At 45.8% G+C, this 14,534-nt stretch overlaps 1 protein-coding gene across 4 annotated transcripts; it reads left to right on the top strand.

Annotated features, from left to right (window-relative positions):
• Positions 1 to 3,232: 3,232 nt before the first annotated feature.
• On the top strand, positions 3,233 to 14,486 carry LOC310788136 (E3 ubiquitin-protein ligase CHIP-like). Of its 4 annotated transcripts, none has more exons than XM_083649647.1 (8): positions 3,233 to 3,321; positions 3,355 to 3,450; positions 4,577 to 4,775; positions 6,058 to 6,223; positions 8,116 to 8,203; positions 11,208 to 11,264; positions 12,104 to 12,220; positions 14,353 to 14,482. In XM_083649647.1, the coding sequence occupies exons 1-8, from the start codon at positions 3,298 to 3,300 to the stop codon at positions 14,476 to 14,478; spliced, it is 873 nt and encodes a 290-aa protein (XP_083505773.1). In that variant the 5' UTR covers positions 3,233 to 3,297; the 3' UTR covers positions 14,479 to 14,482. The 4 variants fall into 4 exon arrangements, 3 of the variants coding, with proteins under 3 accessions (XP_083505773.1, XP_083505772.1, XP_083505774.1); XR_014553293.1 differs by adding an exon at positions 11,642 to 11,703 and having other exon boundaries at positions 3,255 to 3,450; positions 14,353 to 14,486; XM_083649646.1 differs by having other exon boundaries at positions 3,255 to 3,450.
• The last annotated feature ends 48 nt before the right edge of the window (positions 14,487 to 14,534 follow it).

Below are 14,534 nucleotides of genomic sequence, written 5' to 3'. Positions count from 1 at the left end.
AATAGTCAAAAATACCACATGAAGACACCAAGACCTTGAGGAACACCATAGAAGAAGTCATGCTGTGATTAATGCGGCTGATTTAGGTTTTAACTTTAAAAGTTTTGTGAGGCTGGCTGTGATTATCCTAAAGGTCACAACAATACAAGTCATATCATATAAATGCAGTCCATATATCATGAGGTCAAGTTTAAAAAAATGGTCTCACTACAATGAAATGGCTGTCACTTGCCACCCAGAAATGCTGAACCCCGCGGCAGTTAATAGTATGAGTTGTGCCAAACAAATGTTAATATCTCAAAAACGATAGGCTACATGACATCGCTTATATTTTGACATTCTGAGTGAGAGCAGAAGTAGCTCAAGAGTTTGATGTATAATATATGCATGTCGTGTTGTTGTGTGAACTGTCGCAGTTTTTAAAATGTAAACAAAGTTAGCTGGCTAGAGTCGGACACTCAAGCCTAGCGCCACTTGGGCTCCATAGGGTTCCATTGCCGTTGCCACCCAGTGACGCGGTTTGTTTACCAAAATGCTGCTCGGCTGAAAAAAGTTTCACGCGGCCATGGCTTCCGGTGAGCTATCCGACGTCACGATCAAAACCAAAACAAAGAATTTATATTGATAAGAAACTTAGCACAGCAAATCGACCATTTTGGCCTGAAGGAAACGCAAGGTTCTGTGTTATTGTCCCATTGCCCAAGAAGGCGTTTTTTCAGGCCAAAATGGCGGCAGCGCTGTCGTGGAAATAAAAACAAGATGCATCTTTTTTCACTCTTACCTTCAATACTCTTTGACCAAAACCTCTGCTGGCTGGAAGACGTCACAGCTCCTGCCAGGTAGTCAGCTAACTAGCTAAATACAAGACCACGTCAAAGAACTGCACAAGGCAAGTAAGTCATCAAAACGGCAACTAAACAGCTGCTAAGCTAACGTTAAGATGTAGAAAGCTCTGGATTCATTATGCAGCTCTCGTGTGTGTGTGTGTGTGTGTGTGTGTGTGTGTGTGTGTGTGTGTGTGTGTGTGTGTGTGTGTGTGTGTGTGTGTGTGTGTGTGTGTGTGTGTGCGTGTGCGCGCGCGCATGTGTGCGTGTGCGCGCGCGCATGTGTGCGCGCGTCTACGTACCATGTATGCTTCGCCCAGCTGCTAACGTTACATGCATGGGGGGAATATGAATGATAGCGGACAGTATCTGGTAGCATTGCTAACGAGTTAACTAGCTGCATGGCCTGTGCCTTTGATTGTAACGATACAAAATGACAAGCATGCAAACAGACCCAAAACAAGTTTCAGATATACAGATCTAACCGACAGCTGTAGCCAGGAGGAGCTGGGTATCTGACGTTAGAGCACAGTAGAGTGCTGGAAGCTGTGATGGATAGCAGGCTGATGTTCCTGCTTCTGACAGCTTGACTGACTTCCTGAATCATTATCAGTTGAAAAGAGTCTAGTGTGAGCGATCATTATTTGGCTTGTTTCCCACACAGCATGCTCTGCTGTGGTCTGCCGGGCGATGGACAGTGCTTTATGCAGATATGCTGCACCTGGATGAAGTAGATACTGAACTAAAGTTCAGTAAGATGTATTTTGGCATCTAGCAACAGAACTCAGCCTGGTCCATCATCACTGCAGTTTGACGGCCAGTTTGAAAGAGGAACGGTCATGGAGAACATTGTTGACAGCTGATCAGTCAACTGAAACCCAGTGAATATGATTCATATATGATTCATATATGATTCAGTTTGTTTTGCCTGTGAACAACAAGCCCCCATTTTCATTTGATTTGATCATCTTTATTTCGAACATGGAAGTAAAAAAACAAAAACAAAATGAAACAAAAACATTAAAAAGAAAACATAAAAACAAGAATAATACAATCAACTCAATACTATAGAATAGGCAAACTCATAAACGGACAAAATAAATATTACATGTTTGAAATGGAATAGGAAGAACTAGGGATGTTCATTTTGAAAATTTTCCAAAATCGATAATCGGTGAGAATTAACGATCAATTATCGATTATCGATTTTATTAATACTTAGAAAATTTTCAATATTTTCAATTTTTTTTTTTTTTTTTTTTTTTTTTTTTAACAAAATGAATGCCTATGGCAGAAAATACGAAAGACAATGTGTTCTCCTCAATGAACTCTTTATTTCAATGTGTCTCCTCTCCAACACTGCTGTCCCCGGCGCATGCCGGTGTGAATTTCTCATGTTTAAAACAGTTTTGTTGGCACAAAGGCCCGTGCCCAGCCAGAAAACTAGAGACTATATGAAGCTCCACCTCACGTTAGTCGGCTGTGCAATGGAGTGGGGCGAGGAGGAACGAATTCCACCCAAACCTAGTCCAAATTTTTTTTTTTTTTTTTTTTTTTTTTTTTTTTTTTTTTTTTTTTTTTTTTTTTTTTTAAATAATTAAAAAATCGATCCAAATGCCACAGGATCGATTCCAATCCTTAACGATCGATTATCGATTTTCGATAATTGATGAACATCCCTAGGAAGAACTATGCACTTGTGTTTTCCTCACCATCCCAAAACTCATCCTACCATTCATTCATAGATACTTAAAACGTACTGTATGTGCCACATATGGTGCTTTTATGACAACAAGCCCTGCAGTTGTACTTCCCTACCGCATGATGCTTTTGAGTGCTCAATTCCTAGTGTGGAGACTCGAGATGATGCGCCATGCGGTCATGGCTGCAGTTATGGAAATTGCCCGCTCTCCCAAAATCATGACAGACAGACAGACAGACAGCCACCTCGGTGTCATCGTGCAACTGTGCGCCATCGGCTCATGCTACATCACAGTTGCTTGAGTGACATCACTGATGACATCACAACTGCCTGAGTGACATCACAGTTGGGCAATTACAGTTGTTCGAGTGACATCACTGATGTTGCTCGAGTGACACCACTCATGACATCACAATTGCTCAAGTGACATCACTGATGACATCACTTCCGTCACAAATCGTGACTGACACCACTCGGACGCACAGACGGACAGATAGACAGGCAGACAGACAGACAGACAGACAGACAGACAGACAGACAGACAGAGCCCACTAGCCAATTTGATCTAAGATTAAAATAAAACTCCTGGGTTGGAGAAGCTCACTGATAGACATTTTGGCAGACTTGTTGTGTGCTGTTGTGTTTATTAATTGTATCTCTCTCTCTCTGCCCTCAGCTGAGTTTCTGTGCTGCCTGTGGGTGTTAAGCGTCAGGATAGGGAAGCAAGGCAGAGAGGCAGCTGCAGGTGGTGCAGCCAGCCTGGTGGACAAGATGGCAGAGAGCCCAGAGAAGAGCGTCTCTGTGTCGGCTCAGGAGTTGAAGGAGCAGGTCTCTGTGTCGGCTCAGGAGCTGAAGGAGCAGGGCAACCGCCTCTTCCTCAGCCGCAAGTACCTGGAGGCCGCTTCCTGCTACAGCAAAGCCATCGTAAGGATCGGGTGACAGGAAGCAATTCTACTTGGCCTGCTGCCCCGGTCGCTGCTCCACCCTCTGCCGATTTGGGGAGAGCTGTAGACTAGCACCACGCTTCCTCTGACACATGTGCAGTTGCCAGCCGCTTCTTTTCACCTGCAAGCGGGGAGCTTCACCGGCAGGACATAGCACGTGGGAGGATCACGCTATTCCCACCAGTTCCCTTCCGCCCCGACCAGGCCCCCCCGACTGATCAGAGGAGGCGCTAGTGCAGCGACCAGGACACATACCCCCCAATCCGGCTTCCCACCTGCAGACACAGCAGGTGTCGCCCGACCAAGCCGGAGGTAACACGGGGGTGCGAACCTGCGACCCTCATGTGAGCCACATGTGAGATGTCACAAGTGCTTTTATGAAAACAAGACCGTGATCAAAATGAATACAAGACATCGTTTCCTTCCCTGTGACTATTGGTGCTTTTGCAGTGAGGTTTTTGATCAGTAATCCTCAGTAATGTTGTGGATATATTGGCTAAGTGGCTAAAGCCAAAGAATAGAGCAGCGAGAACAGTGTGCAGAAAGTGACATGACTTTACTGTACTGCAGACTTTAACACCAGGGAAAGGCAACACTTATAAATACCATTTCACCATATTGCCATATCCAACATCTAAGATGATATCTAGTCTCGTATCACGATATCGATATAATATCAACAATGCTTATTTATTTTGCACATGGTCTCAGACACATCCAAAAACTAAGTGGTTTTGCAGACATTCATTTAGTTTGACAGTTATTGAGAGTTGATTTGAGTTCAGTTGTGGACCAGTGATGTCATTTGTGCATGAATGACATCACTGGTCCACAACTTGACTCAAATCAACTCTCAATAACTGTCAAACTAAATGAATGTCTAAATGAACGTGTGAGAGCATGTGCAAAATAAATAAGCATTGTTTTTTGGCGGAGTATTCCTTGAAGCCAGGACTCAATTTCCCATACTTCTTAAGTAACTCTTAACTACTGACGCCATGCCATGTAATACAAGTGTTGAGCGTAAACGTGTTAGGAATACATTGTGAACTCAAGAATGCAGATTAAAATCAAATAAATAAATAAAATGCACTGTCTCTTCCTAGAGCCACAGTCCGTGTGTGCCGGCCTACTACACGAACCGGGCGCTGTGCTACGTGAAGCTGCAGCAGCCTGACAAAGCCCTGGCAGACTGCCGACACGCTCTGGAGCTGGACAGCCAGTCGGTCAAGGCCCACTTCTTCATGGGCCAGTGTCACCTGGAGATGGACAACTACGACGAAGCCATCGGCAACCTGCAGAGAGGTGGGGAGGATCGCCTGCACGATGTCCACTTTAGCTAGTGTTTCAGTTCAGTTTGAGAGAAAATTAGCACTTAGCAATAGGCTCGGGGCAATATCCAGAATTTAATAGCGCAATGCTGTCCTGCCAAAATATTGCCATGTACGATATTATCACTGTTCCCGCTCCTGTATTTCATTCTATTCTAAATGACAGTAGATCATAATACTAAAGCAAGTATATTTGTCCTTTGCATATCTCGAGAACCGTTCGTCCGATCCACTTCGCACTCGCCGGGTGTATTGCTGGGGACCCAATTGTACTTGGCCAATTCCTCCCTCTGCTGATCTTGGGAGAGTTGTAGACTAGGTCGTAGGGATGTCACAATATATCGTCCCACAATATATCGCGATATCAAAAGATGACAATTATGTATCGTTGAGATGAAATCTCATATCGTGAGAAAAAGAAGCTGAACATGATGGCACTGATCTGCATTGCTTTCATTGCTTTGTTTGAACAGACGAGGGACGTTACAGACACGGAGGATGAAAATGGTGAAATTACTCAAATTAGCGTGGAGGATGCCCCCTCAACTTATAAATCGATCGCAAAAAAATATTGTTAAAATACCGTATCGTATCGTTATCGTGAACCCAATATCGTGTATCGTATCGTATCGTATCGTGAACTGAGTGTATCGTGACACCCCTACTAGCTAGTGCATCTTTAGGCATGTAACAGTAACATCTAGTGCATCTTTAGGCATGTAACAGTAACATCTAGTGCATCTTTAGGCATGTAACAGTAACATCTAGTGCATCTTTAGGCATGTAACAGTAACATCTAGTGCATCTTTAGGCATGTAACAGTAACATCTGGTGCATCTTTAGGCATGTAACAGTAACATCTGGTGCATCTTTAGGCATGTAACAGTAACATCTAGTGCATCTTTAGGCATGTAACAGTAACATCTGGTGCATCTTTAGGCATGTAACAGTAACATCTAGTGCATCTTTAGGCATGTAACAGTAACATCCAGTGCATCTTTAGGCATGTAACAGTAACATCTAGTGCATCTTTAGGCATGTAACAGTAACATCTGGTGCATCTTTAGGCATGTAACAGTAACATCTGGTGCATCTTTAGGCATGTAACAGTAACATCTAGTGCATCTTTAGGCATGTAACAGTAACATCTAGTGCATCTTTAGGCATGTAACAGTAACATCTGGTGCATCATGTAACAGTAACATCTGGTGCATCATGTAACAGTAACATCCAGTGCATTGTGATTATTTTGACAGCCTATAACCTAGCCAAGGAGCAGCGGCTGAACTTTGGCGATGACATTCCCAGCGCTCTGCGGATAGCCAAGAAGAAGCGCTGGAACAGCATGGAGGAGAAACGGATCAACCAGGAGAACAAGCTGCACGCCTACCTCACCAAACTCATCCTGGCTGAGAAAGAGAGGTGAGCCAGTGCCTCTGAAATCCCCAAAACACTGCTGCTGCTATGGGTCAGGCAGTCCTTGATTGTGATTGGCCGAGGCTTGCTGCACCATGTTCAGTGTGTTGTGCCTGTGTGGTCTCATTGCTGCACCGTGTTGAGTGTGTTGTGCCTCTGTGTGGTCTCATTGCTGCACCATGTTGAGTGTGTTGTGCCTCTGTGTGGTCTCATTGCTGCACTGTGTTCAGTGTGTTGTGCCTCTGTGTGGTCTCATTGCTGCACCGTGTTCAGTGTGTTGTGCCTCTGTGTGTGGTCTCATTGCTGCACCGTGTTCAGTGTGTTGTGCCTCTGTCTGGTCTCATTGCTGCACCGTGTTCAGTGTGTTGTGCCTCTGTGTGGTCTCATTGCTGCACAGTGTTCAGTGTGTTGTGCCTCTGTGTGGTCTCATTGCTGCACCGTGTTCAGTGTGTTGTGCCTCTGTGTGGTCTCATTGCTGCACTGTGTTCAGTGTGTTGTGCCTCTGTGTGGTCTCATTGCTGCACCGTGTTCAGTGTGTTGTGCCTCTGTGTGGTCTCATTGCTGCACTGTGTTCAGTGTGTTGTGCCTCTGTGTGGTCTCATTGCTGCACCGTGTTCAGTGTGTTGTGCCTCTGTGTGGTCTCATTGCTGCACTGTGTTCAGTGTGTTGTGCCTCTGTGTGGTCTCATTGCTGCACCGTGTTGAGTGTGTTGTGCCTCTGTGTGGTCTCATTGCTGCACCGTGTTCAGTGTGTTGTGCCTCTGTGTGGTCTCATTGCTGCACTGTGTTCAGTGTGTTGTGCCTCTGTGTGGTCTCATTGCTGCACCGTGTTGAGTGTGTTGTGCCTCTGTGTGGTCTCATTGCTGCACCGTGTTGAGTGTGTTGTGCCTCTGTGTGGTCTCATTGCTGCACTGTGTTCAGTGTGTTGTGCCTCTGTGTGGTCTCATTGCTGCACCGTGTTCAGTGTGTTGTGCCTCTGTGTGGTCTCATTGCTGCACCGTGTTCAGTGTGTTGTGCCTCTGTGTGGTCTCATTGCTGCACCGTGTTCAGTGTGTTGTGCCTCTGTGTGGTCTCATTGCTGCACCGTGTTCAGTGTGTTGTGCCTCTGTGTGGTCTCATTGCTGCACCGTGTTCAGTGTGTTGTGCCTCTGTGTGGTCTCATTGCTGCACCGTGTTCAGTGTGTTGTGCCTCAGTGTGGTCTCATTGCTGCACCGTGTTCAGTGTGTTGTGCCTCTGTGTGGTCTCATTGCTGCACCATGTTCAGTGTGTTGTGCCTCTGTGTGGTCTCATTGCTGCACCATGTTCAGTGTGTTGTGCCTCTGTGTGGTCTCATTGCTGCACCATGTTCAGTGTGTTGTGCCTCTGTGTGGTCTCATTGCTGCACTGTGTTCAGTGTGTTGTGCCTCTGTGTGGTCTCATTGCTGCACTGTGTTCAGTGTGTTGTGCCTCTGTGTGGTCTCATTGCTGCACTGTGTTCAGTGTGTTGTGCCTCTGTGTGGTCTCATTGCTGCACCGTGTTCAGTGTGTTGTGCCTCTGTGTGGTCTCATTGCTGCACCATGTTCAGTGTGTTGTGCCTCTGTGTGGTCTCATTGCTGCACCATGTTCAGTGTGTTGTGCCTCTGTGTGGTCTCATTGCTGCACCGTGTTCAGTGTGTTGTGCCTCTGTGTGGTCTCATTGCTGCACCATGTTCAGTGTGTTGTGCCTCTGTGTGGTCTCATTGCTGCACCATGTTCAGTGTGTTGTGCCTCTGTGTGGTCTCATTGCTGCACCGTGTTCAGTGTGTTGTGCCTCTGTGTGGTCTCATTGCTGCACCATGTTCAGTGTGTTGTGCCTCTGTGTGGTCTCATTGCTGCACTGTGTTCAGTGTGTTGTGCATCTGTGTGGTCTCATCCACAGAGAGCTGGAGGGCTGCCGGCACAAACAAGAGGACAAGTCCCAGGACAGCAAGAGTCAACACAAAGTCAACAAGATCCACTTCAAACATGTAGGATTTTCACTGTAGCTGTGTTTTCATTACAGTTTTTCGCAAAATAATTGCGATATTTCTACAACTTCGACAATGTACAATTGCGACTTGTAGTCGTTTCCATTGAAATTGAGTTTGAGTGACGGCGCACACACCTGAACGCAATTCCCCGTTACCAGCAGCTGCCACAGTGATTACGCACGGGGATCTGCCCCATATCCCGTCCCATGCATGCTCAAATCCAACCAATGGTCAATGCAAATCACAACATGAAGTTACAACGCATATAAACGAGCCTGATTATCAGTTCAAAAGAAAATGAGTGGCAACTGGCTGCGGTGAATGCAGTGAGCGTGACAGGCAGAGGAAAAACGGTAGCCTAATACAACTGGTCCGATTTAGTGCAATAATCAGAATGCCGTGTATTATAATTATAACATTGCACCTGAAACATGTATTACTCAGTGTATTCACTTCAGTCAGCAGCACCGCACCGGTGTGTGCTTTTCATCCCCTCATCTCGCCGCTGTGCCAAATGCGCGCGCACAGGCAGTCTGTCACCATGGACCGAGTTCTGCCATTAAACATTATCTATTTTCCCCGGCTCCGCGCTTTTGCACAACACTCGTCTTTCTGCTACAGTAGGTAGCGTTGCTTCAAAATTTTCCACTTGCTGCGGAGGTTTTGCCACGGCTTAATTAAACCTTTCTCCCTCATTTCCTTTCATTTTCCTTTTCCAAAGGAGAAGATGGGTCACATGACATGCAAATGCGGAAAATGTGTTTCCATTACACTTTTGCGATAAACTGCTATATCGACACGTCTGAAAAACCACCTCATGAGAGCGCAAAAACTTTTTGCGATATTTGGGAGGTTTTTCGAAATTTACGTGTTTCCATTACCCAATTTCTATTGCGATATTTAGATTTTGCGCATTTCTGAGGGTAATGGAAACATGACTAGAGACAGACGGCCGCTTTCTGCTGTCTAGTGGATGTCTGCAGTAATTACATGATTCATATCAGACTTAATAGGTTTGTTTGTCATACCGGACATGTTTCGATTGCTGGCGGCGGAAACACTCATATTAGTCGTCGGACTGATAGACAGATTGAAAGTTGATAAATCAATTATCCTTAAATAAAAAATCCTCAAAAAGTCTTAAAAAGTCTTAATCACCATTTGATGAGGTATTACATTTTGTAGATAATTGTGTTAAATGGGCATAGCTCATCTCATATCGATCGCAGACCCCTGAATTGAATCAAAATGGTATGGTGGCAGACTTTGTGATATCAGCAAATATATATATAATATCAGGTATCATGATGAAACACCCCTATCGCTGATGTGACGTCTTTATTTGAAAAGGTCTTAAAAGGTATTGAATTTAACTTCATGGCTCGTGCGTATACCCTGCACACACACACACACACACACACACACACACACACACACACACACACACACACTAGAGCTGGGCTCGGGCTGAATTTTCCTTACCGAACCCGACCGAGCCCGTCACATTATAAGCCGAGCCCGGCCCGGCCCGACAGGTGTCAATTGATAATCTGTCCGAGCCCGGCCCGAATCCCCTCCCTGATTTTTTTTTCCCCCTCGGAGCGCAGCGAGCGCATAATTCAATGAGTCTGTCCAGCCTATAAACAGCCCTATATAATCCCAAACCAAAATCAGTCCTCGTAATTCAAAGCAGTCAATGATGAATACGTAATGTACAAAGCAAAGCACCAAACAGCCTAATTTGTGCGTGCCGTGCACTGCCCACACAGTCCCACATCGCTGAAAGAAGTACTGCACGGTGTCTGCGACACCAGCGCTGAGAGCCGACACGCAGCTGACTCCGGGCAGAGCAGCAGAGTGCATGTCTGGGCGTGTTTCATTCGATGCCTTCAGGTGCTTTCATTAACGTAGTAAATTAGCTCAGGAGCTGATGATAGATATATTTGAAGGCAAAAACAAGTGACTGATTACGTGACCGAGCCCGGCCCGAGCCCGAACGCGACTTCAATGTTTCTGTCCGAACCCGGCCCGTAAGTCGGGCCGGGTTCGGGTTCCGAGTCCGACGGGCCGGGTAGCCCAGCTCTAACACACACACACACACACACACACACACACACACACACACACACACACACACACACACACACACACACACACACACACACACACACACACACACTTTTGACTCTCTACTGCCCTCTAGTGAATGTATTGCTTAACATGATGCCAATGTGAAGACGCAGAGTGAAGGCAACTGCAGTTTGGCTCTTGAACTGATGAACTGTTTGAAGACAGAAGCGCCCGATGTTGCAGTCCGCGCCTGCAGTGGCGTATTGAGTCCAGAGAAGCTTAATAATGTAGCCTACATGTGGGGCCAAAACAAAACAGAAAAACACTGCATGTTTTACTTCCGGTGAGGTCAAGCAAAAGGTAGGAAAAGGAGTTAGACAATATATCGAAATATCGCAATATTCAATATATCGCAATACTAGCATATCACAATATCGCAATACTATCGTATCGTGACTCAAGTATCGTTTTAGTATCGTATCGTGGGCATCTGGTGATTCCCAACCCTAGCCGTCGCTGTCGTGTCTGCTAATAATGATCACTGCTCCTATGGCAAGTAGGCCTATTGGAAACCTCTCCATCTGTCTCACACACAACCTACTTATTGGCTTAACAGCCGTTACTGGAAGCGCTCCTGATTTGAATTTTATGATTGTCGACTTTTCAAAAGGTCACTTAGAATTTGCGCAAGAGCTGAATGGAAACACGGTTAATGTGATGTGTCATCTCGTTTGGCCAGTTATTCATAGAAATATGAAAAATATAGCAGCAAACAACACAATTCACCCAGAAATGTAACCGTTTGAAAGTGTTTTGAGGGTGGACCTGTCCTGTAACCTGTAGCTATCTATTAAGCCCAGTTGGTTCCATTTGTGATTGGATTATTCATTTAAAAGCTACAAATCTCTCCTGTCTCCTTTTCCTCCCACAGGACAAGTACCTAGCAGACATGGAGGAGCTGTTCTCTCAAGTAGACGAGAAGAGGAAGGTCAGTGTTTGGCAATCAATCAGTTTCAATCAATCACTGTTATATTTATATAGCGCCAAATCATAACAAGAGTTATGACTAACCTCTACTCAAGTACGGTAGCTTCTTTCCTTTCGAAACTGGTTTTAGAAATGGGTTCAATGATCTTGAGCATCAGTATCGGGGGGGGGGGGGGGGGGGGCGCGCTGCACTAGTGCTTCTTCTGGTTGGTTGGGGCGCCTGTTCGGGGCGGAGGGGAACTGGGGGGAATAGCGTAATCCTTCCATTACTAGTTACTTTCATTTGAAAGTAATAAGTTACTTTACAATATTACCTTCTGTGTAGAGTAACTCATTACTTATTACACTCCTTTTGCATTACTTTTACCAAAACAACAGCAGCAGCAGAATGACATTGCCGCCCCGGAACCATCCCGAAAAATGATTTCAACCGCCTTGAAGTCGGTGTAAACGATCCAAAATTCTAAATGTTATTCTTTTCCTTTGTTATTGTCATCTATAGTGGTTATTTGCATAAAAACACACAGTTTGATTAGGAAATTATTGTATCTTTTTTAAATATGTGCTTTGATTTAATAAAATGTAACTCAATTTGTAACTTGAGTGACAAAGTAACTGGTATAATATTACTGAAATCCTATAAGTAATAAGTTATATTACTGAGTTACTACTAAACTAGTAATATATTACATGTAATATGTTACTTTTGTAATGAGTTACCCCCAACACTGCTGGTGACTGCACATGTATCGGAGGAAGCATGTGCTAGTCTACAACTCTCTTGACAGAAGCGGGAGATCCCAGACTACCTGTCTGTCTGTCTGTCTGTCTGTCTGACAGAAGCGGGAGATTCCAGACTACCTGTGTGGGAAGATCAGCTTTGAGTTGATGAGAGAGCCGTGCATCACGCCCAGCGGAATCACCTACGACCGCAAAGACATCGAGGAGCACTTGCAGGTAAACAGCGTTGGGCAAGTTACTCTTAGGGCCCTATCTTCGTACGGCGCTATCGTTTGCGCGCCTCTTATTGCGCTCTTCCCAGCGTCTTAAGCTATCGTCTGCCTCCACCGTCCAGTTTCGCGCTGGGATGACACAGGTGTAGGCGTGGCCCAGGCGTGTCCGTGGTCTCTAGCCTATCATGTGTCTCGCGCAAGTGTCATTTAGCGCTGTGGGGAAGATACCGTCGGTTTGTTCCGAGCGCAAAGAGAGGTTTGGGCGTTGCTCGTTCCAAAATAGGCGTTCCAGCGCAATGTGTTAGAAAAAGGGGCCTTGGGTGCTCTCAATTTTAACGCCAGCAAATAGCTGGTCTTAGCGCAAACAACCCCACTACACCAGGCGTACGCCTGAGCGCAGGCAGCATTCTCCGGCGCAGTGCAGGAAATCCTCGCTTGGATAGGCCCATTACGCATGGTTGATTTTCAACTAACCTACACTGCAGAAAAAACACACCTTGATTTAACAATGAGAATTCGTTTGTCATGGTTTTGTGCGAAAAAGTGATTTGCGTTTTGAATTGGATTACCAGGGGAACGAGGGTCTGGCGGGGCGGGAGTCTGTGTGTAGCGCGGGGAGGGGTGCTTTGTGTTCGGCTAGTGTGCCGTGTCCTGGAGGGGGGTCTCCCCGGAGAAGGTGTGAGCTGGGCCGGGTAGGCAGGCCGGGGGGGTCGGTGCACAGGGTGGGTAGAGGCACTGCCGAGGCAGCGCTGTGTGGTCCCGCGGATCGAAACCACTTTCTGACACAACACCGGCCAGTAGGCTATACAGTAACCATTGATAGTATACAGTAACCTCTCTCCCTGCACCATTGCACCATGCAACAATAGCTTAACCCGAGTGGACAATTCTGGTATAGGCTATTGAAATAAAATCTCACACATCCCTACCCTATTAAAGAAACGAATATTTTTAAATGTGTATGTTATAGCCTATATGAGCGAAACGACTAATTAAAAGGCTACTAATTACAAAAGCATCAATTTTTGTTACGAATCCGAACTGGTTCATCCTCCAATTCTCTCTTCCCTCTCTCGTTCTCTCCCCCCTCTCTCTCTCTCTCTCTCACTCTGTCACTCTGCTTGCACTGAGCAAGAAAGAAGCTGCTGCCTGCCTGTCACAGAGTTGCAGGCGGTGACGCTGTGGCTTTTAAGGGGAGTGATCTCACCTTGTGAATCCTGTTAAGATGGGCATAAACACGCCTATCGGGGTTTGCACTGAGATGACGTGACAATTAGGGCTTTGCGTGGCGCTATTCCAGCGCAAAACGGGCGCTAATGCAAAATTACCGCCATTGGGAAGATAGGGCCCTTACTCACCCTACTTATCACTCATTTAAAAAGTAATCACATTACTTTACTACTTCCTCAACAGCAGCAGTAATTAGTTACATTCAGTACTTCAGTACTTACTTACTGTACATTTGGTTGGCAGTAGAGGCTCCTTGTCGGTGCCAGCGGGTTGTTTGACATTGCTGTGTTGCTGTATTAGAAATGTATGGTTGCATGTTGTACAGAAGAGGACTAGGCCTTCAATTTGAAGGGAGGGGGGGGGGGGGGCGTCTTTATAGCGTGATCCTGCAACACACTATGTCCTGCTGCTGAAACCCCTCACTGTCAGGTGAAAAGAAGCAGCTGGCTACTGCACATGTATCAGAGGAATCAGGTGCTAGTGTACAACTCTCCACAGATCACCAGAGATGGTGGAGCAACGACTGGGACAGCAGGGGGAATTGGCAAAGTACAAGTTGGGAGAAAATTGGAGAAAAATCTGGAAAAAAGAACTGAAATATATTTTTTATGCGGTCTTAATCCTCTTCTGTAGTAATGATCTTTCTTGCCAGTAAATGTAACAAAAATAAGCTTGTGTTTGTTGTCGATGTAAGAAAACATGCCCAAAATGATTTCATGTTTGATGTACCTATTTTGCCTGTGTCCAAACCTTTGAATCGTTGACAATTCAGTCGGATGTCAGGCTAGTACCTAGTGTCTAAGGTCTCACTCAGGGTTTTGGTGTCTGATTAAATTGTTTGCTGGGGAGCGGGCTTGATATTTCTGGGAGGTGAAACAATTAAAAGTGTGTCTTCTTCCCTTCCAGCGAGTCGGCCATTTTGACCCAGTGACCCGCATCCCGCTGACCCAAGACCAGCTCATCCCCAACCTGGCTATGAAGGAAGTCATCGATACGTTTATTCTGGAGAACGGCTGGGTGGAGGACTACTGACCTCAGTGCCCTGAGCTGAGACAGACAGGGGAGTGGCTCTGAGGAGAGGACTACTG

The sequence above is a fragment of the Poromitra crassiceps genome (assembly GCF_964638095.1).
Source record: "Poromitra crassiceps genome assembly, chromosome: 13".
Classification (NCBI taxonomy): domain Eukaryota; kingdom Metazoa; phylum Chordata; class Actinopteri; order Beryciformes; family Melamphaidae; genus Poromitra; species Poromitra crassiceps.
The sequence above is the reverse complement of the archived record's forward strand: the minus strand, read 5'-3'. Positions and strand labels throughout refer to the sequence as shown.

Coding starts and splice junctions, on each gene's coding strand:
- LOC310788136 (XM_083649646.1), top strand. CDS start 3,298: ATGGCAGAGAGCCCAGAGAAGAGCGTCTCTGTGTCGGCTCAGGAGTTG. Junction 3,451..4,576: donor CCTGCTACAGCAAAGCCATC/GTAAGGATCGGG, acceptor GTCTCTTCCTAG/AGCCACAGTCCGTGTGTGCC. Junction 11,265..12,103: donor AAGTAGACGAGAAGAGGAAG/GTCAGTGTTTGG, acceptor TCTGTCTGACAG/AAGCGGGAGATTCCAGACTA.